Raw genomic sequence first — 21,375 nt, 5'->3', positions numbered from 1 at the left:
ACGTAAAGTAATTCCATTTTTTACTGGCTGGAAGTTAGAAAGTTACCCCTTTAGATACCAGAATTTAGGGTGTTTTGCGGTCTGGAGGTCTGGGTGGGGGGGAATGCCTTCTCTTTTCACACTGCAGCTCCTCAGTTATCTGAAGACAGCACGTTCTGTCCACAGCTCCATCCTCCTCCATCACTTCCCTCCACCTCTTCGTGACATGTGTGGTCTCTCAGGACTGAGTGGTGTGACCCAATAACCTGTCTTCTGAGTGTTATTTCCCACAGCCTGTGGTCCCGCTTGTTTTCTGAGTAGATTGTAAAACCCCTGGCTTATGTTGAAATTGTGGTCAAATGATACTAGCTACTATATTAGTTCTTATCAAGACATCTCTTTTGTTCCATGCTTGTTTTCACCCACGCTTGCTATTTCTAAAGTATTTGTCAGCCATCCTCCTATCTTCTCTTGAAGCACTCCCTTTGCAGCTTTCTTTCAGCGACACACTAGATAAACCTGCTCTCCATGTCTTAGCCAGATTTCTGAATAGTAACACTGAACACAATAATAATGTCAAACAAGATAGCAAACTATGCAATCCAGCATACAGCACTAGAAGCTTCTCCACAGGTTACCAATAGTCCATTAATCACAGATGTTCACACGATTGTGAATCTACATAGCAGAAATAACATTTACCTCCGTTCTTTTACTTATTCTCAATGATGTCATAAAAACTTCATTAAATTCCTCCCAATTACGTATAATATTCTGATGAGGTTTGGCTATAAGTTATGCTTATGTATTTATATGTGTGTTGGTAAATATAGATTTTACAATGTCTATAAACCTGTGTGTATAGATTATATGATGTCTCCCCTGGTTCACAGATAAGTCTTATATAGGGATTTTTTTTTTTCCTTCTTTTGCACATTTTTTTTCTGATCTCCTAAATCTAACCTTTTCCATATGGACATTCTGGCCCTGAAAAAAGTGATTTGTCTTCCCAGTCCCTGCTTCTCCCTCCCCAGGCTTGATCCCCGTTTCCAGGCTCTTTGATATGTCTGTTTTGCTAGGTTCTACCTTTGAGCTCAGACCAAACTCAACCATTCAGCCTTATTATTAGCACTATTCCCTAGAATCCACTCTTGGAAATCCCCATGGATCAGCTGTTTATCTAACCTGTTTAACCTAAAGATAAGAGAATGCTTTTCTATCCCTTTTGGACTTAAGATTTAACTCATGCTGCTCGCTATTCTCTTACCTTTCTTTCCCCTAAAAAGATATAGTCACTTAGGATCTGGGTTGTCCTTCATCCTTTATTTGGAGCTCTGATAACTGTAAATATTTTCCTATTTTTCTTTTCTCTGCTATTTGTACATCCCAGACACACATGGTCACTAATAATGTAAGAATTTACATAAAATCGAGGTGGTCCCGATGCCTAGAGTCTGAGAGCCCCAAGAACAGAGTATAGTAAAATGATGTTCTGATCCGACTATGCAACATAAATACACAGCTGCTTCCACTGTTGAGATACTATAATATTAGTAATGTCAGGGTCTGTTATGGGTGCCCAGGAGGGCTGCTTATCCCCAGCTTCATATCCCTAAAGTTTTAAAATTTAGATTTAACATGAAGGTTTTTCATTTTTTAAAAGTAAAAAAAAATAAAAAAATAAAAATAAAATAAATAATTTTTAAAAAATAAAGAAACAAAGCCTCTTTGGCATTTCCCTTTTTTTTTTTTTTTAATTTGCCAAAAGCCTCATAAAAGGAAAATAGCTAGGCTTCTCTAAACCCCCAAAAGGTCCCTGTCACCATGCAAAGTGTATCTTCTTCTTGTTTTATTCTCACAACAACCCCATGTTGAACAAAGGGACACTGCCTGGGTCCAGGAACGTCTGTGGGCTCCCTTAGAGAGTCCAGGGCCAGGATCCAGCCCCCTCTTCTGAGATTTTAGAATGTGTTCCGGACAACTGTGGCTCGCCACATTAGGATGAGAAGAATGAGGGTGAACTGAAAAGAAGAAAAATGTTTGGGCACTGTCCACCCCACAAAACGACTCTTTCCCTATAATGAAAAAAGGAGCTTGTAGAAATTTCTGTGGGAGAGAGGAGTAGCAGTTTATCATGACTGGTTCTCTCATTAACTTATCACCAAAGAACTTCAAGGGTGGGGAAAAAAAACATCTAAAAGTTTTGTTGTTAAAATCTTCTTTAGGAACTGTCTGGAAGTAGGATTTAATTACGTTCCATAACAACAAACTTGTCCATTTCTTCTAAATCCTGTTTGGTTTTTTTTTCTTTTCTACAAATAATCTTGGGCCTACTCCAATGTATCTGGTATTTGACTTTTTAATCAAAAAGAACTTACAAAAGAGGAAGGAAGGAAAAAAATAATACAACCTGAAAGTTCCTTTCTGCAGGTTTTCCCCCTGCTTGGTTTGTTGTCTGCAGCAGAGACTATAATCAAAGCAGTTTTTTTCAGTTGATCTTATTTTCCCAGTGGCTTTTTAAAAGTACCAAATCAGGAGATATTTTCTTTGTTCATGGAACCTGCAAGTTGATAGGTTATTATCCAAATTTTCATTCCCATACTGCCCAACCCATCTCTTTCTCAAATACTCATTAGAGCCAGAGAACTTCAGGAATGTAGGATCATTTCTCTCCAGACAGTTAAGAAATGAATTCCTCCCATTTTCTTCCATCCCATACTAGAGAAAAGAAAAATATGTTTTAGAAATAGATATGAGCCACATTTTTTTTCACTGCTATCCATTTTCTTCTTTGCTACCTGTCACCAATATCACTAATACTCCACCATCGGTGTTTACAAAATAAGATGACCTGGGTCCAGTAGCAGCTGTTTTTGATCCAGTACCCTTTCTCAGTTCTTGGGTTTTTAATCCCAGTTGACATTCACAGTCTCTTTTGATCAGGGGTCAGCAAACTTTGCCGTAAGAGCCAGAGAGAACTAGGCTTGGAGGCCATATGCAAGCACAAGCATGCATTTTATTGTGCTCTGCAAATACTGTGCTTTTTACAAATTGAAGGTTTGTAACAACCCTGTGCCCAGCAAGTCTAATCGGTGCCATTTTTCCAACAGCATTAGCTTGTTTCCTATCTCTGTCACATTTTGGTAATTCTCACAATATTTAAGTCTTTTTCATTCTTATTATATTTGTTGCAGTGATGTATGATCAGTGATCTTTGATGTTATTATTGTAACGGTTTTGATGTGCCACAAACTGCACCTTTATAAGACAGAGAACTTTATCAATAAATGTTGTGTGTTCTGATGGCTCTACTCCTCTCCCTCCCTCTCTTCGGGCCTTCCTATTTCCTGAGATATGACAATACTGGCAGTAGGCCAGTTAATAGCCCTACAGTGGCCTCTTAAGTGTTCGGGTGAAAGGAACAGTCATACATCTTCCAATTTAAAGCAAAAACTAGACACGGTTAAATTTAGTGAGGAGGGCGGGTCAGAAGCCAAGAAAGGCCAAGAGGTAGGCCTCTTCTGCCAAACAGTCACATTGTAAGTGCAAAGGAAAAACTTCTTGAGGGAAATTAAAAGTGCTACCTCAGTGAACACAGGAATGATAAGAAAGCAATATGCTGATAGGGAGAAAGTTGAGTGACCTGGATAGAAGATCAGCCCAACCACAACATTCCCTTAAGCCACAGCCTAACCTCGAGCAAGGCCCTAACTCTCTTCAATTCCGTAAAGGCTGGGAGAGGTGAGGAAGCTGCAGAACAAAAGATATTTCATGAGGCTTAAGGAAAGAAGCCATCTCTGTAACATCAAAGGGCAAGGGGAAGCAGCAAGTGCTGATGGAGAAGCTGCCGCAAGTTATCCAGAAGACCTAGCCAAGATCGTTAATGAAGGTGGCTGCACTACACAACAGATTTTCATTGTGGTTGAAATGGCCTGCTATTGGAAGAAGATGCCATCTAGGACTTTCAAAACTGAAGAGGAGAAGTAAGTGCCTGGCTTCAAAGCTTCAAAGGACAGGCTGACTCCCTTGTTAGGGGCTGATGGAGCTGGTGACTTGAAGTTGAAGCCAATGCCCACTTACCATTTCAGAAATCTTAGGGGCTCTAATAATTATGTTAAATCTACTCTGTCTATACTCTATAAATAGAACAACAAAGCTCATGTGTCTCCAGCATGGTTTACTGAATATTTTAAGCCTGCTGCTGAGACCTACTGCTCAGGAAAAAAGATCCCTTTCACAATATTACCGCTCCTTGACAGTGTACCTGGTAGCCCAAGAGCTCGGACAGAGATATACAATGAGATTTCTGTTTTCATGCCTGCTAAGATAGCATCCATTCTGCATCCCATAGATCAAGGAGCATTTTGACTTTAAGCATTTAAGAAATACATTTCCTAAGGCTACAATTGCCACAGCTAGTAATTCCTCTGATGGATCTGGGCAAAGTCCATTGAAAACCTCCTGGTAAGAATTCACCATTCTGGATACTATTAAGAATATTCATCATTGGGATGCCTGGGTGGCTCAGCAGTTGGGTAACTGCCTTCAGCTCAGGTCACGATCCCAGGACCCAGGATCAAGTCCCGCATCGGGCTCCCTGCGGGGAACCTGCTTCTCCCTCTGCCTGTGTCTCTCATGAATAAATAAATAAATCTTAAAAAAAAAAATATTCATCATTTTTGGAAGAGGTCACAGTATCAACATTAACAGGACTTTGAAAGAAGTTATCTACCCTCATGGGTGACTTGAGGGGTTCAAGACCTCAGGGGAGGAAGTACCCACAGAGGTGGTGGAAAATAGCAAGGGAACTAGAATTAGAAGCAGAAGCTAAAGATGTGACTGAATCGCCAAATCCCATGATAAAACTCAAACAGATGAAGAGTTGCTTCTCATGGACGAGCAAAGAAAGTGGTTTCTTGGGATGGAATCTACTCCTGATGAAGATCGTTGACCGCCAAGAGTTTAGAACATTACATAAACTTAGTTGATAATGCAGCAGCAAGGTTTGGGAGGATGGGCTCCCATTTTGAAAGAGGCTCTACTGCAGGTAGAGCCTCCATCAACTCAACACCGTGTGCTGCAGAGAAATCATTTGTAAAAGATACGATCCCGACTTGGCAAACTTCATTGTTGCCTTATTTCAAGAATTTGCACAGCCACCCCTACTTTCAGCAGCCTGAGAAGGGCAGCAGCCACCAATATCAGAGAAAGACCCTCCAACAGCTCTAAAAAGAGGACAAGCCCACTGAACCCTCAGATGATGCTTAGCGTTTTTTTAGCAACAGTGTTTTTTAATTAAGGTATGTATATTGTTTTTCAGAAATAACGCTACCACACACTTAATAGACTCTAGTACAGTGGAAACATAACTTTCATATGCACTGGGAAATGAAAAAATTCACTTGACTCACTTTATCACAATATTCACTTAGTGTAGTGGCCTGGAGCCAAACCCACAATGTCTTCGAGGTTTGCCTGTACTCCTCTCTGCCGTTGTAATGGAAAAAAAAAACTAGCCACAGACAATATGTCAACAGATGAGCATGGCTATGGTTCAGTAACACTTTATTTACAAAATTAACAGTAAACTGGGTTAAGCCTGTGATCCATAGTATGATGAACCCGACTATGGACCACAAGAGGAAATGCTTAAAAAAAATAAATCACTGAAAAATTATTTCAAAATTAAATGTAGAAGTGTTTCTAATAGATATCTAGTCTATATACCCTTTAACTTTTTATACTTTATATGCCTTTGCATTTTGTGGGGTTTTTTTTTTAAATGTTCGCCTAAAACCCTTCCACATGTATTCAATTTGAATCCTTATTTTATTTGCATCTGGCAATTTCATAATAAAAACTGGCGACAAGCAGTTTATTGCAACATGACCGTTTCTCCCCTCTTCCTTGGTAGGCCCTGGAAAATCACTGCCGCGTGAACGGAGGCTATTCAGGCCTAAGGGATGTTTACCTCCGACACGAGAGTTATGACGATGTACAGCAGAGTTTCTTCTTGGCAGAGACACTGAAGTAAGTAAAACGTATTCCAAAAGTATGTGGCTGAGGCACCTGATCCGATCTTCTTTGTCGATGTCTTTATCATGAACACATTCAAACGGTAGCAAGTATGACGGCTTCCGAATGCCCCCTCTCCCTGTGTGGCAGTGACTGTGGGTAGGTTTCCAGTCGTTACCCAAGTCTGATGCCTTAGCGCTGCATTGTGGGATTTCACACACTCATCCCTAAGCACAGAGCAGCTGCTTTACTCCACATTAGTGAGTATATCGCCTTGGGGTTTTGCAATACTTGACTGTCGTCCGTGATTCTCCGTAAGACATACGGAGACATTGATGCGGTTTTTGCTGTGTCTTTATGCTTTCCCTGCCTGACACAGCCTCTCGGGCCTCATATACTCATGTTTTTCTCTCCAGATATTTGTACTTAATATTTTCTGATGATGATCTGCTTCCACTGGAACACTGGATCTTCAATACCGAGGCACATCTTCTCCCTGTACTCTGTACGAATAAAAAGGAAGTCGAAGTCAATGCAAAATAAAAAAGATCTTTTATATTTTACTGTGCTCCATTCCCTTCACTGCATACCTTAATAATTCCTTTTCTGGTATTCAGGCACATGATGAATTTTTATCAATAGGTCTGTGATTATTCTAAGTTCTAAAATTGTTTTGCAGTCTTTTATGTTTATTATCATAGGCATAGATGGACCTAAATTCCTTATCATATCCTTTATTACTCAGTCAGTGGATCATAGGTTTTTACTTTTTTTAAGTAATTTCTGGAGTTCATGAAGGTATATCATTTTTATTAAATTGAACAGAATGGTATACCAGTGACCTCTTAGTTACAATTTTGATTTGACTGCAAAACTTTTTCCTCCTCTATGAGGAGATGACGTCTGCTTTAAGCTGTAATGTTTTGCCATGTTGCAAAAAGCCATAATAATAAATTAAATATTAAAAAAAGCTTTTTCCTTTTCAATTTCATGTTAATCTGGTTTGTCTATCCACCAGAGACAGATCTTATAACTGTGACAGACAGCCTCTTTATGCGGGTCTATCATTATTTGATAGAATGTCTTCTAAAATCTTCACTCACATTGTAATTCAAATTAGAGTGTCATCCCAAAAGGATCATCTCGTGTTGACCTCATTTCATTGGAACCACAGTATATTTTTGTTGGTTAATTATATTAGTGTTTCCTAATTTGTGAATTAGTTCTCAAATTTTACTTTAAATGCCCTGTGTCATTTCTGGATCATGTCCTGGTTAATTTCTTCCATCCCCTACCACACGAGTGGAGCTTTCGAGTTTTGCAGAACTCTGCTATTACTGAATTACATTTTTTGAAAGACAACAGTATAACTTTTAGTGTGTTAGCTTTTGCTTTTAACTGAGTATATGAAGAAATTGAGTCTCTCCAAAGAAAGGGTGAGTATTTAACATGGTTTTTAGTTTGTATTTCACCTTTAAGGTTTTTTTTCTTGTTCTCAAAAAAAGCATTACATTTGGTTCAGATTTTTCAGATTTGAAAAGAGCCCTTTCTCAAATGTAGTAAACTATTTCATTTCAATTTATGACAGCAGGATTTAACTCTGAAAGAAGCTCTGCTAATGTGTCTATTCATGGTCAACTGAAGAAAATCTAATAAACTTTTAGGCTAAGTAAGAATATAGTACATTTTGTCAGGTTAAATTCAATACAGAGATCCCAGCTTAAAAGCAATATATAGGAATGGACATTCCTAATCCCCCACAGTCATATAGCAGATCAAAATAATTACATGATTCTTCATTAAGAATAAGCATCATTTTGAGATATGAGTGGCTTTCCCTACAACACGTTTGGTGGCAGCTTGTGCTTTCTCATATTAGTTCATATTTTATATATATTTCTTGAAAGGGCTAATATGATGATGCATATACTGAGGAGCAGAGACTTTGAGCCACCTGCATTTTCAACCGAGAGTGGTCGGATGGTTCAGTGCAACCCCATGAACTGGGCTGAAGTATATGAAATTGCTGCACTTGTAGTAGAGAAACTGCCCAATATCAGCAATTTCATATGCTTCAACATAATGTTTTTTAATTATTTTCTTAGATCTCAGTAGACTCAATTGTTTTCAGCTGTTTCAGCTTTTGAAAGTGTTTCAAAAGATTTCCTTTGTCTGAAAGGACCACCTGTGTGACCTGCTCTTTTTTCAATACTGTACGTTGTTTTATGTCAAAGAATAAATTAATAAAATTAGTAAATGAAAAAGATCCTTTAGTGCATCATTATTGCCATGTTAATGAGTTCCTGTGACCCAGAATAACTCCTTCCACTCATATCTTCAGCTCACTTTATGAAATGAATGGTTTGTTGAGAGTCCTTTCTTCCAGAACTTAAAAGCAGTGTGTGAGATTATTGCAAAAATTGGGCCATATGTATTTAAATGATAATTTTCACGTGAATGTCCTTGGACTGGAAATTTAATTTATTTTCTTTAAATTTTCAGTTTGATTTGAAAGAGCACAAAGCTGATATGTATTTCTGCAGCAGATACTTTGAAATCAGGTTATGTGTACACACTGCACTATAACGTACCTTTTGTATCCTGATATAAATAGGCAAGATGATTGTACTATGTTTTGCTCTGCCAATGGCAAGGACAAAGTTTTTCAATTCTAGAACTTGGAGTTTTCAACCTAAATCCCAAAACACCAAAAATGTAAACATGATTAAGAGATTATTATTATTAGGGTGATGTAATTTAATTAAAGTTATATTTTGTGTTAATTATTTCGAACAACTGAAGTCCTTAGGTAGGCATTTTCATTCATTTTCAGCAAAACTGTGCAGTTAAGTTTACATATGTATTCACATCCTGAAAGGCAAATAATTAAAATAGCACTTCATTTTGTGTTTCTGCATATATTTTTGGTATACTGTGCACAATTACTATTACACCTATAAGTTGTATGAAATTTACAGAACTCGATGTTTGTCATGACTCTTCCATGTGTAGCACCCATTCTTTTCATTGGTTGTTTTTAATTTGTACATAAATCTATTCTGTCATTTCCAACTTTATATAAATCTCTAATGTTATGGGAAACATAATAGATTGACACATAATTTTTAAAAACTATATTTGTAAAATTTCTCTATTGTGAATAAAGCCTTTTAATATATCTCCTCATTTGTTATTGTTTCTCCTTTTAAATAAGCTTTTGTATATATAGGGGTGAAAACATACAATTGCAAATTGAGATAATAGTGATTATTATTAATCCTAATAGTGGGGACACCTGGGTGGCTCAGCAGTTGAGCATCTGCCTTTGGCTCAGGGCATGATCCCAGGATCTGGCATCGAATCCCATGTCAGGCTCCTTGCAGGAAGCCTGCTTCTCCCTCTGCCTGTGTCTCTGCCTCTCTCTCTCTCTGTGTCTCTCATGAATAAATAAAATCTTTTAAAACATAATAATAATAATCCTAATAGTGATTCCATACCACGCCCAGAGGATCTTGACAAAGTTACATTTCTCATTAAAAACTTTAAATTGCAAAAAAAATTGCATATACATTTTTTATTAACTAAATATCTTATTAAGATTCCAACATAGGGATCCCTGGGTGGCGCAGCGGTTTAGCGCCTGCCTTTGGCCCAGGGCGCGATCCTGGAGACCCGGGATCGAATCCCACGTCGGGCTCCCGGTGCATGGAGCCTGCTTCTCCCTCTGCCTATGTCTCTGCCTCTCTCTCTCTCTCTCTCTCTCTCTGTGACTATCATAAATAAATAAAAATTTAAAAAAGAAAAAAGATTCCAACATAGGGGCGCCTGGGTGGCTCAGTTGGTTAAGCGTCCAACTCTTGTTTTCAGCTCAGGTCATGATCTCAGGGTCCTGGGATCGAGCCCCACATCAGGCTCTGCCCTCAGCAGGCAGTCTGCTGGAGATTCTCTCCCTCTCCTCTGCCCCTCCCCCCCATTCTCTCTCCCTCTCTCTCAAATAAATAAATCTGTTTTGTTTTTTTTAAAAAAAGGACTCCAATATATATTCAACACCAGGGCATATGGGTTAGAAACAGGGAGTTGATGGCAGAAATAGCATAAAGTATGATCCTGTTCTTCAGTTCCCAGTCCAGTCAAGGAGATCAGACTCACCCCACCACCAAAACAAAGTGTTTAGTTACCAGTTAAATTCTGCTATAGAAAAACAAAAATTTCTTTTGCTACAGAAGTCCAGCGGAGGGACGCCTGGGTGGCTTAGCAGTTAAGCACCTGCCTTCTGCCCAGGGCATGACCCTGGAGTTCCAGGATCGAGTCCCACATCGGGCTCCCTGCACGGAGCCTGCTTCTCCCTCTGCCTGTGTCTCTGCCAGTCTCTCTCTCTCTCTCTCTCTCTCCCTCTCCCTCTCCCTCTCTCTGTGTCTCTCATGAATAAATAAATAAAATCTTAAAAAAAAAAAAGAGTCCAGGGAAGCAGGAGGTCACTAGGATCTGAGTGATCAAAGAAGCTTAGAAAAGAGAACTTCAGCTACAGGAGAGCCTCCAATATTTCTGTAAAAGTCTAGGTTTTTCAAATTCATGTTGGAACTTTTTAGACTGTTTCAGACATTCTGGTTGCTGTTCTCTCTGCCTAGACCTCTTTCCCCGTGTTTTTTTGTTTCTTTGTTTTTAATTTGAAATTGAAGTACAGTTAACACAGTGTTGCACGAGTTTCAGGTGTATCACACAGTGATTGGACAAGTGTGTACTACACTGTGCTTGCCGCAGCCGTAGCCACCATCCGTCACCGTGTCACGCTAGTACGATACCCCTGACTGACCATAGTCCCCGAGCTGTACCTTTCATCCCTGTGACTTACTCCTTCCATAATGCAAGCCTGTGGCTCCCACTCCCGTCACCCGTCAGCCCTCTACCCTCTTCCCCTCTAGCAACCACCAGTTTGTTCTGGGTTTAGGGATCTGTCCCTGCTCTCTTTGTTCATTTGCTTTATTTTTTAGATTCCACGTAGAAGTGTAATCAGATGGTGTTTGTCTTTATCTGTCTGACTTCACTTAGCAAACACCCCCCCAGGTCCATCTCCTTCCCCAATGTTTTTGTGCCACATTCTTCACTTCATTCAGGTCTCTGCTCAGTTATCACCTTATCAGAGTGATTTCCTTGGCAAATTAATATAAAATTCCCCATCACCCTTCGTTCCTTGCTCTTTTTATTTTCTACTTAGCATTTAAGAGCTCACCCTCGAAAATTGGTCTCAGGCTCTTTCTCAAGGTGTGGGTTACATATTTATTTCCTGATTTGCTTATTGTCTGCCTACCCCCTTAAAACCAACCCCCTCTCCCCCCAGAACAGAAAGTTACTTTGGCTCTGCTCCTCACCACAGTGTCTCGAGTAGCCACTTGGTGGCACATAGCAAAGTATCTGGTGAATGGGTGACTGAATGAATGAATGAACCTTATATTCATAAGTTTTGCTGTGGCTATTTGCAAATATTTTTTAATACACAGTAATTTTTAAAAAAATATTAGGTATCAGTATTATATAACTTGCTGTTGTTTTTAATAACTATAAGGATGGGCATTTTTTATTGCTACCTATAGTCGTTTTAAGGAAATATGGAGCAACTTTGTGTTCGTGGCTAGATTCAACTCTAAACCAACAGAGTTTTTTAAACCACGTGTATCATGTAAGGCCCTGTGTAACATACCAGAAAAATGTAAGCCAGTTTTCTAATACAGAGTTTTTCAGTGTTAGGATTCGAATAGCCTACTATTGTTTCTATGATTTAATCTCATAGTCCTTGTCTCCTGAGAAAACTATTTCTGCAGCATCAAGTAAAGGAGTTGGTTTTTCACTTAACATATAGCTACTCAAATGGGAACCTTCTGAATTTAGTTATTTGCAACATAAATAATGTCTACTCATTGCTGACAGAATTATTAAAAGATATTCTAAACATGATTCTTATTTATACTAATCATCAACCATCCACACAGAAATGGCAGCTTGGCAGTCAATACATCTAATTTCTGATAATTATATGTAGACAACTGCTAAAAATTTTATGAAAACTAGATAAATCTTTTCTCATTTGAGCATAGAATTCATGTATCTAATGGCCATTCCAGCGCCCTGACTTGTGGCTGAAATGTGAGGATGGGAAGGGGTATCTTAATTAATCTTTTAACTGATATAATGGCCCAAAGACTGATTTTTTTTTTCCTGGCTCATTCATTCTATACTGGCCAACACATGAGTCATAATCTTCAGGAAATATTTGCTAAGCATCAGATATGCATATAAAATATCAGAACTACATAGGAGTCTAGACAGCATTTAGTCTAACTCTCTTATTTTAAATATGAGAAAACTGGGGGATTTTTTCCAAGGACAAAAACTATTTTCTGTCCCGCCCTGTGCTTCCAGACAGGGATTTGGTAAGATTTATGCTAATAAAAAAAAGAACAATCTATGAGAGCATACATTGTTCCCATCCAGCCACTCCAAAATAAACGTGTAAATTCAGAGCTCACCCTTGAAAATTGGTCTAAGGCTCTTTCTCCAGGCATAGCTGTCCACCTATATCAGAGTCTCTTGCAAGTCCTATTGAAATGCAGATTTTCCAGCCTTACCCAAATTTAGTAAGTCAGAATTGTGGTGGGACCCCGGAAGATCCATGTTGGGCTAGCTCTTTTTGTTCTTCCCATGCGTGCTAAAGTTGGAAACCACAATTGTAAGTTATAGGTAGGTGGAAGTCCCAAAACTAGCAGAAGAAATAATGAATAAATTAGCAAGTCATGACAAGCGTATTTGGTTTCTACTTCAAGATTTAAGCACAACAACTTGAAAGAAACATATTTTGGATCACTTTGGAAACAGAAACGTGTCCTTTTCCAAAAGCATTTCTGAACAAGAAGCCATACACCTAAGGTTTGAGAAACAGATTCACATTGGATTTTCAAACCTAATTCTTCTTATTGAGGGAATCTCAAAAGTATTCACTTCATTCCCTGCTGTTTCATTCAGTGACTGTTTCCTTTGCCTCTTTCCCAAAAGCTGCTTCTAAAGTCATTTCAAATGGTTTCTTCTGATCTGGTTGAGTTTGAACACAACTGTCACTTGCACAAAATACACAGAACTCCTAGTTTGGCTGTGTGTCAAGTAAACATATAAGATGTTCTTGGAAACGACCTCCAAAGAGCACCTTCGTTTCTATCCCCTGGTCCCTAGTGTTTTTGCATTCGTTGCAATGCTAATCATCAGATTTGTTGGCTCACCATTACTATGATCACTTTGAACCTCCTAAAACATGCCATTACTTGCTGAATAAATTAATGTAAATTTGTGTCACAGATCCATTTAATTCCCCAGAGAATGCAAATTACCATGAAACCTTAGAAAACCGTAATAGATGTATAGCTTTTTTTAAAAAACTCCACATACTGGAGTATTTTGGCCTTAGGCTATGAGCACATATTAATTCATAATTCTGCAAATAGGGCTATAAAATGTACTGCTTTCAAACACCGTTTTCCAAAACGACTGGCACCAGAGAGTTCTGTTTTGTTTTGCTTTGCTGTTTTAAGTCTCTTGGGAGGAACAAGTGAATGATCCTCCTTCACAGAATCATTGGAACATTGTTCCTGACTTTGCAACTCTTTTGGAGTTCTTTGTGGATAGTAGAGGCTCATGGCTTGGAATCCCCTCTTAGAAGCAGGATGGGAAACCACCGTAACAACTTTAGGCAGGCACAGTGCTCTTAGTACCAATTCATGGACATGACCACTTCGGCTTGTTGTAACACAAGGCCTCAATTTGGCAACAGAAAAACAACGCTCTTCCTTCTTTGTGCACAATTTCATCACCATTCTGCTATTTTTTTTTCTAAACTCACCAAAATGACTTTTATTTGTATGTGCTACATAAACAGTGAATGGTAATTCATGGCACTTGTTACTTGGTCCAGACATGAAAAGGTTTATGGAGCCAGTAAATGACATTTTGAAAAGGTTCTTCTGTCATTGTCATACATCCAAAGTAGACCTGTTTGCACAATTCAATACTATTCCTCCAGTATTTTATAAATGGCATTTTCTTCTACATGTATCCATTTCCCGGGGCTTATGGACCCATTCATATTCTCCATATTTAGAATCAAAGGTTCCTTTCTGAAGAGATCTTAATTTTAAGGTAAAACAGAGTCCAAGTTCCTGAATTCTCACTTTCTTTTCACTCTTGAATATGCACCTATGAAATCTGAAGAATATATAGTCCCGTTGATTATGGAATGTGGCAACTTGCCTCCCAATACATTGAGGATTATGGGGAAAGAGTGATGCAAACATACGTCCAATAGAATGACCCAGCCTCATCGTCAAGTCATTCAAAATTATTTCAGGCATGGGTTCTGTAGGGTCCTTGCCTCTTCTCTTAATTTCTTTACGCAAACGAGCAGTTTGGGCCAAATGAGCAGTTGGGCCACTTGGCAAGTGACTCAGAATTAACCCATTTGGTGTTTTACAATCTTCATTAATAACTATCAGATCTGTGAAATCTCTTGAAATGCGCTGTGGAGTAATTTTTTTCAAAGCCAGTCCTCTTGGGTAATAAACGTGTGAGTTTGGTGAACTGTGGAGAGCTGTTCACAGTCGTACTGTTCTCCCAGGAGGTCTGATGTTGTCATGAGAATCTTGGGAGGAGTTTGTTGGAGGAAGATGCAAATTCATCTGTGGCTTCATCAGAAGCAACGCCTTCAGCATTGGGATCTACCATGGTCTCATCGTACACTCGCTGGTTGCCCGTGGCCTTTGGGGTGGGCTTCGGTGGAGCCTTATCGCCAAGAGCTTCTTTTTTTTAAGCTTTTTCTTAATCGCCACCTTTTCCTTATGCTGCTGCTGCTTCCACTGCGTGAACATTAAGTGTCTGTTGTTTGTTCTGAATTTCTGAAATGCTGGAGCCTGGGGGAAAGGCAGCCGATTTCAGAGGTTGGGACCCCCTTTCCCCCGCTGCCGCCCTCAGCCCCGGCCTTTGCCAGGCCATCTACCCTCCTGCTATGTGCCACTCCGCACTTGAACCCCCTGAGTAAATCGCCCTAAGAACATTTTACCCCTATTCACGTCCCTCTTCTGTCTTGTTATTGCCAAACTGATAACTTTGTGTCTTACATGGTCTTAACCAGAGCTGCAAAATTATACACATTTTAATTTCTGCCATTTAACAAATTAGGTCCTTCTAGTCTCTTTTCTTTATGCAATGCAGTACAGAAAGGGCAGAGAGGCGTCTGGGTGGCTAAGTCAGTTGGGCATGTGCCTTTGGCTCAGGGCATGATCACGGGATCCTGGGATCGAGCCCTGCATTGGGGTCCTTGCTCTGTGGGGAGCCTGCTTCTCCCTCTGCCTGCTGTTCTCCCAGCTTGTTTTCTCTCTCTCTCTCTCTCTCTCTCTGTCAAATAAGTAAAATCTTTTAAAAAGAAAGAGAAGAAAGTAGATGCAATAGGAAGTTGACTTCACTAGGAATCAAGACAACTGAATTCCAAACTTAGCTCTGCTATTAACTTCCTGTGTGATTTGGAACAAGCATCAAAGTCTTTACAACTCAAGTTCCTCATCTATAAAGTAAGAGGAGTGATTCGCCCATGTGTTGCAACTAGGTTATGCCCTGAATGATGTCTGTTGTGAATGCCGGAACAGGAAACAGTAGGAACCTTCCATGTATAGACTGGAGACCACTGCACCCAAATACAAGCTTCCAAACATCAGTTTCTTCATCTACAAAATGGAAGTAACAGTACCTACCTCCTAAGAATTAAAATAGCTAATATGTGTACAATTTTTGGCTCTATGCTTGGCAGGATTATGCCTTCATAAGTTTCAGCCCCTGTTTTCAGCTCTTATATCCTATTAAAGAATCATCTCTCTTCTCCCTTGGGAAGCCTCCAGCTTCTTTTGTTATGACAACACATTTGCTATTATTTTGCCTGTTGTTTCCAACTACCCTAGGCTTTTTTTGGATGCCATTCTTCAATCAGACTGTGTCAAACACATGTTTTTGCTCATTTTCCAAAGTCAGAGTTTAGCACTTATTTTCTGACATGAGAAGACAAATATCCAGCTCTTTCTTCACCCGTATCATGCACTAATTGAAGACCTTTCCACTTATTTTCTTATTGAAGAACAAGAGGTGTTCTTTTAGCATTTATAGAAGAAAAGAAATAGAGATCACCCTGCATGATTTTTTGCACTGGTAAAAACATCATATCAATTGTGTCATTGATGTATTCAATAATCCCTAAAAAATAAAACAGTGGCTACAACTTAAGAACTCGTTTTAAACAGAACTATAGTTTTATTTTCATTCCAGAGAAGCTTTGAAAACCAGCAAACTCAATTTTATGAACTAGGAAGGATTGCTGAAATAATTCTTCTGAAAGAACCAGTATTGCTCCCAAAATCAGCTTATATGTTTGAAAATCACTTATAGTGACTTCAAATTAACTACATCCAAAGAAAAATGCATACTGGTTTTGATTAAGAATTGATTTGTCTGCTCACCCTACCCCAAAAAAGAGAGGAGAGAGAGAAGAAGAATAATATCAGAAGGAAGACCAGAAAATAACGCCCGATCACCCTCCCCTCCTCCTCCCGCCCTCCTCCCCCCTCCCTCGTCCCTCCTCCCTCCCTCAAACGCCTCCTCCTACTCACCTCCCTCCCCTCCCTCCCTCCCTCCCTCCCTGACCTGCCCCCCCTCAGCACTCCCACTCCCCTCCAGAAAAGAAAGAAAGAAAGAAAGAAAGAAAGAAAGAAAGAAAGAAAGAAAGAACTTAGTTTCTACTAAGAAACGTAGGCCTTAGTTTCTACAGCACTGGGGACATGAATTTTGTGAGTACCCTCCCCTCTTCTTCTGGTACTCCCCACCACAAGAACATAAGACTGTTAACTTTCTTTTTTTTAAGATTTATTTATTTATTTTAGAGAGAAGCAGAGCATATCAGGGAAGGGACAGAGGGAGAGAATCTTCAAGCAGACTTCCCCCGCCCTGAGCTTGATCCCACAACCCTGAGATCATGACCTAAGCCAAAACCAAGTGTCAGATACTTAACTGACTGAGCCACCCAGGCCCCCCAGCTTTTTTTAAGAGAGAGAGAGAGAATCTTAAACAGGCTCCACGCCCAGCACCAGGCCCAACACAAGGCTCAGTCTCACAAGCCGGAGATCACAACCTGAGCCAAAAATCAAGAGGGGAACACCTAGCCAACTGAGCCACCCAGGTGCCCCAAGACTGTTAGCTTTTAAATAGAGGCATCCAGATTCTGCTTAAGAAAGTACTCAAAGTTCCCTTTGCCTCTCCTGGCATGCCACACTCTTGCCACACTTCTATTCACGTGCATCATACTATAGTGGCCTTCTATGTTTTCACTTATTCATTCCACAAATAGTAAGCACCAAGAATGTTTCAGACACTATCCTAGGTCCTAAGGATTTAGCAGGGAGCAAGTTAGAGTTGCTTCTTGTTTTCATGGAGCTAAAGACTAAAAAAAAAAAAAAAAAAAGTCAAATATGCACAAAAAATTAATGAAGCTTAAAAAAGGAAGATACCGGGATCCCTGGGTGGCGCAGCGGTTTGGCGCCTGCCTTTGGCCCAGGGCGTGATCCTGGAGACCCGGGATCGAATCCCACGTCGGGCTCCCGGTGCATGGAGCCTGCTTCTCCCTCTGCCTGTGTCTCTGCCTCTCTCTCTCTCTGTGTGTGACTATCATAAATAAATAAAAATTTAAAAAAAAAATAATAATAAAAAAGGAAGATACCAGGGGTTATTCATTAATATAAATGCAGGACTTAATATGGCATTTGGCATATATTTGTTTCTAACCCAACTGTCACCATCCATCCTGCACGTAGGAGACACTAAGAAAGCGTTTGGTAAAGAGTGAAAAAATTGTTAAAAAAATGGATAAAAGTTTTTTTAACTTCTGTTAAAAAAATATCAACATAATTTTTCATCTTAAGTTTTGCCTCCAATAGAACACAGCTCCTGCTGGGCCCTACTAACTCAAAGTTGAATGCAGACCCTATTTTTAGTGGATAATCTAGTGTTTACCTTAACTGTGAGATACCTAATTATAAGCTGTCATTAGAAAATTTACATCATTGTACTTGCAAAAGCAAACTCACCCAAAATAGGACACTTTCTCATCTTTTAGTATGTTCATATTATACCAATTGTCTCAGGCAAAATCCATAGGAGTCCAAGCTGTGTTCCTCCATTCTAATTGCTTCTGAAATACTCACCATCATTAAAATAAACAGACACATCACATAGTCTCAACTCCATTAGGGTTTGGCTTGTTTAGTTTGTTTTGGAGGTAAGGGGCTGTTTGTCGTTTCAGTCATCATAGGTAAAGGCTGCTCCATGGCATGCCCACACACCTGGGGCTGGCTTCCTCAGGTCAGTGAAACACTCGAAGGGCACTAGCAGTGAGGTCAACGATAAAGATCTCCCTCTCTAGTGTCTACAGCCTTTTTGTAGCCCTCTCTAATAATAGGATGAAGGATTCTAAGTCTGAAGTACATCCGTTAATAATTATATGATTATATTTTTTTTCTAACAAGTTCAGCTTCCTTTTCCCAAGCTGGTCTTTCATCAACCATTCTAACAGTGACTAACTGATTAGAATTATCACCCTCATTCACCTTATCTTCTTGTCTCTCACTTCTAGGGGAGGTGTTAATATAAATGAGCAAATAACAGAGAGGGAGAAAAACAAAGGATCTTAGATTAATTGATCCCTGAAAATCTGAACGTGACTGTTGTCACTATCATAAATCAATATGCGGGATCTCTTTAAACGCTGGATAAAAACCATATGTCAAAACCATGATTAGAAGGTAAATAAGTAAAATGACTTTAACAGAATCTTGGATTTATTTTTCCACTTTAAAAAAGTATAGGATAGATTGTTTTTTTCCTCTGGCCTCCTTCATACAATGATGATTACATTAAGGAGAAGTTTCAAAATTTCCACATTGTATAGCTGGGCTTTTAACCTCTCCCAAAGATCAGATAAAAGCTGCCAAACCAAAAAGCATTCTTGGCTCCTGTACACAGCTCAATCTTTAAATAGGAGTTTCAGCACGTCCAGGCAGGAGCAAAGACTTCTCCAGAGTCTTTATCTATTGATTAACTGTAGAGGATATTCTGTTTAAAATGAATCTTGAATACTCTCTAAAATAAGTGTTTCATTCTATTTTGGAGTAAAAGGTGTGAAGGGAAAAATGAGACATGTGTGCCCCTCCCCCACCCTGCAAATATATGTTACATTTTTGCCCATGATATTTCTGTAAAAAGCTAGAAGCAGAAGGAAAAAAAATCCATTTGACAATGAGAAAAATCCAAGATCAAGTGCCAAAATAGGGCAGAAGTCACTTGGTGAGTGGCTCTCACCACTCCCCACTTCACACTAGGAACTGCCCTAAGGCTTCGGGTTAAATTACTAATGTGCCCCACACCTCCAAAGGGGGGAGGGAGACCTTCCATTTTCTGTGATTCTCATGGTTAAGATACCAAAATTCCTAGGTAGAAGCCTCAGGAGCCCGCATCACATTGTCAAGAGATGAGTTTAAAGTGAGGTTCCTCCAGTGTTCTTTTATGGTTGTTATCTTTATAATCATTACAAGTGGTGAATCAGCTAGGAAAACAGAAACCACTCTTGTCTCAAAAAAGAAGAAATTTAACACAGGGAATTAGTTGCATAAGTAATAGGAGAGCTGAGAAGCCAAATGGGATGGTGAATTGTGATTTCAAGTCAGGAATTAGCAATGACAGGATGCCACTATCTTGGGCAGGAAATAGAAAGGCACAAGGTGGAGGTGATGTCATCAAAGATCAGAAATGGTCAAAACAAGAGCTAGATCCACAATGGAGGAGTTTCTAGCAGGACCTGAAACTGTAAAAGGAAACAGGAGTTAGAATCATGAAGGTGATTTAGCAAATGCTTAGAGGCACCACTAGAAACACAGTGAATGGAAGAGATACCCTGGCTTCTCCCCGCCTCCTACCTTCCAGTCTCTACCAATGCCTTCACTGGTCAAGACTACTAGGAAAACAGGTCAAGAGAATCTGGGAAATGTAGTTCACTGAAATGTGAAGCCAAGCTGAGGATGGTTGAAAGAAAAACGTAAATGTCTGACAAAGGTGACTAGAGCTAGACTCACCATTTGGGATCTCTGCTTAGATTAAGGGGTCTTCATAGAAAAAACAAGCCTTAAGACTACCAGCTTATAGATAAGACACCTGGGTGGCTCAGTGGGTTAAGCCTCCAATTCTTGATTTTGGCTCGGGTCATCATCTCAGGGTTGTGAGATGGAGAGCCCTGTGTCAGGCTCCATGCTGGGCGTGGAACCTGCTTAAAATTCCCTCTCTCACTCTCTCTCCCCTGGCCTCTCTAAACAAAAACAAAAACAAAACAAGACTACCAGCTTCTAGAAACTAATAGATTGAGAGCTTTGATTACAATGATCTATGCACCCAGGTACCCTCCCTGAGCTACACAGCGAAAATATTGGACCTATTTTTGAGTCTTCGTATCTCAGTAGTCAATTTGCTAGCTAGAAGCCACATCTGCCCATCCATGAAAGTTCAAAAAAAGTTTAACAAGTGCTTTCAGCCAAAGAATAGACCCAGGGAAGGAATCCATGAAGCATTTGTTCCCAGAGAATAATAGAAGGGCAGATTGACTTAAAATAAAACCCGCAGAAAGCATGGCCATCAAAATGATTGTCTAAGAAGTCAGTGATTAAACTTTGGCCACCCTGCTTTGGATCACAATTGATCTTAACTCCAAATTTTCATATGACTGATAGTAGCACTTTTTTAAGCCTTTATCCGCCAACCCAAATACATCAGGCTAGTTTTATATCCTACTTAGTGGAGCATAAAAATGATGAAAGCTAAATGATCGTGCAAGAGACAGAACTTAGATTTTTTTTAAGACACTGACTCTATTAGTTTAATAATACTCACCAGTATAGAATCCTGTAATTAAAGAAAAAAAAGTACTTAAAAGACATTTTGGAGCATTCTGTTCTGCATTCCTCACTTGGTTTAGATGGCAATGCCTTCTTTTCCAAGCCCAGTTCAAGTGTTACCTCTGAACCTTTTTCTGTCTTCCTCCTTTTTGTTCTGATAGAACCGTGTACAAGTCTAAATGGTTGTATTTATTATATTGGAAGTATTTGTTGCCAGTCTAACTCTCTCAACTAGTGATTTAGATCAAAACAACCTGTCGAAAGCAATTTAACTTTACAAATTGGGCAAATATAAGTCTAGTTTGCACTATAATTTGGTCAAAAATTAATAACTCTACTCCCTGTTGTCAAATCTGATTATTTTGTT

General features: G+C 39.4%; 1 protein-coding gene and 1 pseudogene across 1 annotated transcript in view; one reads left to right on the top strand and one right to left on the bottom strand.

Moving 5' to 3' along the window:
• The window catches only part of MAN1A1 (mannosidase alpha class 1A member 1), a 168,814-nt gene extending 159,639 nt beyond the window's left edge, over positions 1-9,175 (top strand). The window contains exons 11-12 of the mRNA XM_038526670.1: positions 5,894-6,009; positions 6,411-9,175. Of these exons, the coding sequence (XP_038382598.1) occupies positions 5,894-6,009; positions 6,411-6,537 (243 nt within the window). The 3' untranslated portion in view covers positions 6,538-9,175. The remainder of the gene's footprint in view (positions 1-5,893; positions 6,010-6,410) is intronic.
• Positions 9,176-14,054: 4,879 nt separating this feature from the next.
• Positions 14,055-15,024, bottom strand: LOC100687227 (annotated as a pseudogene).
• Positions 15,025-21,375: the final 6,351 nt, after the last annotated feature.

Source organism: Canis lupus, chromosome 1 (genome assembly GCF_011100685.1).
Source record: "Canis lupus familiaris isolate Mischka breed German Shepherd chromosome 1, alternate assembly UU_Cfam_GSD_1.0, whole genome shotgun sequence".
In the NCBI taxonomy this organism is placed as follows: domain Eukaryota; kingdom Metazoa; phylum Chordata; class Mammalia; order Carnivora; family Canidae; genus Canis; species Canis lupus.
The sequence above is the reverse complement of the archived record's forward strand: the minus strand, read 5'-3'. Positions and strand labels throughout refer to the sequence as shown.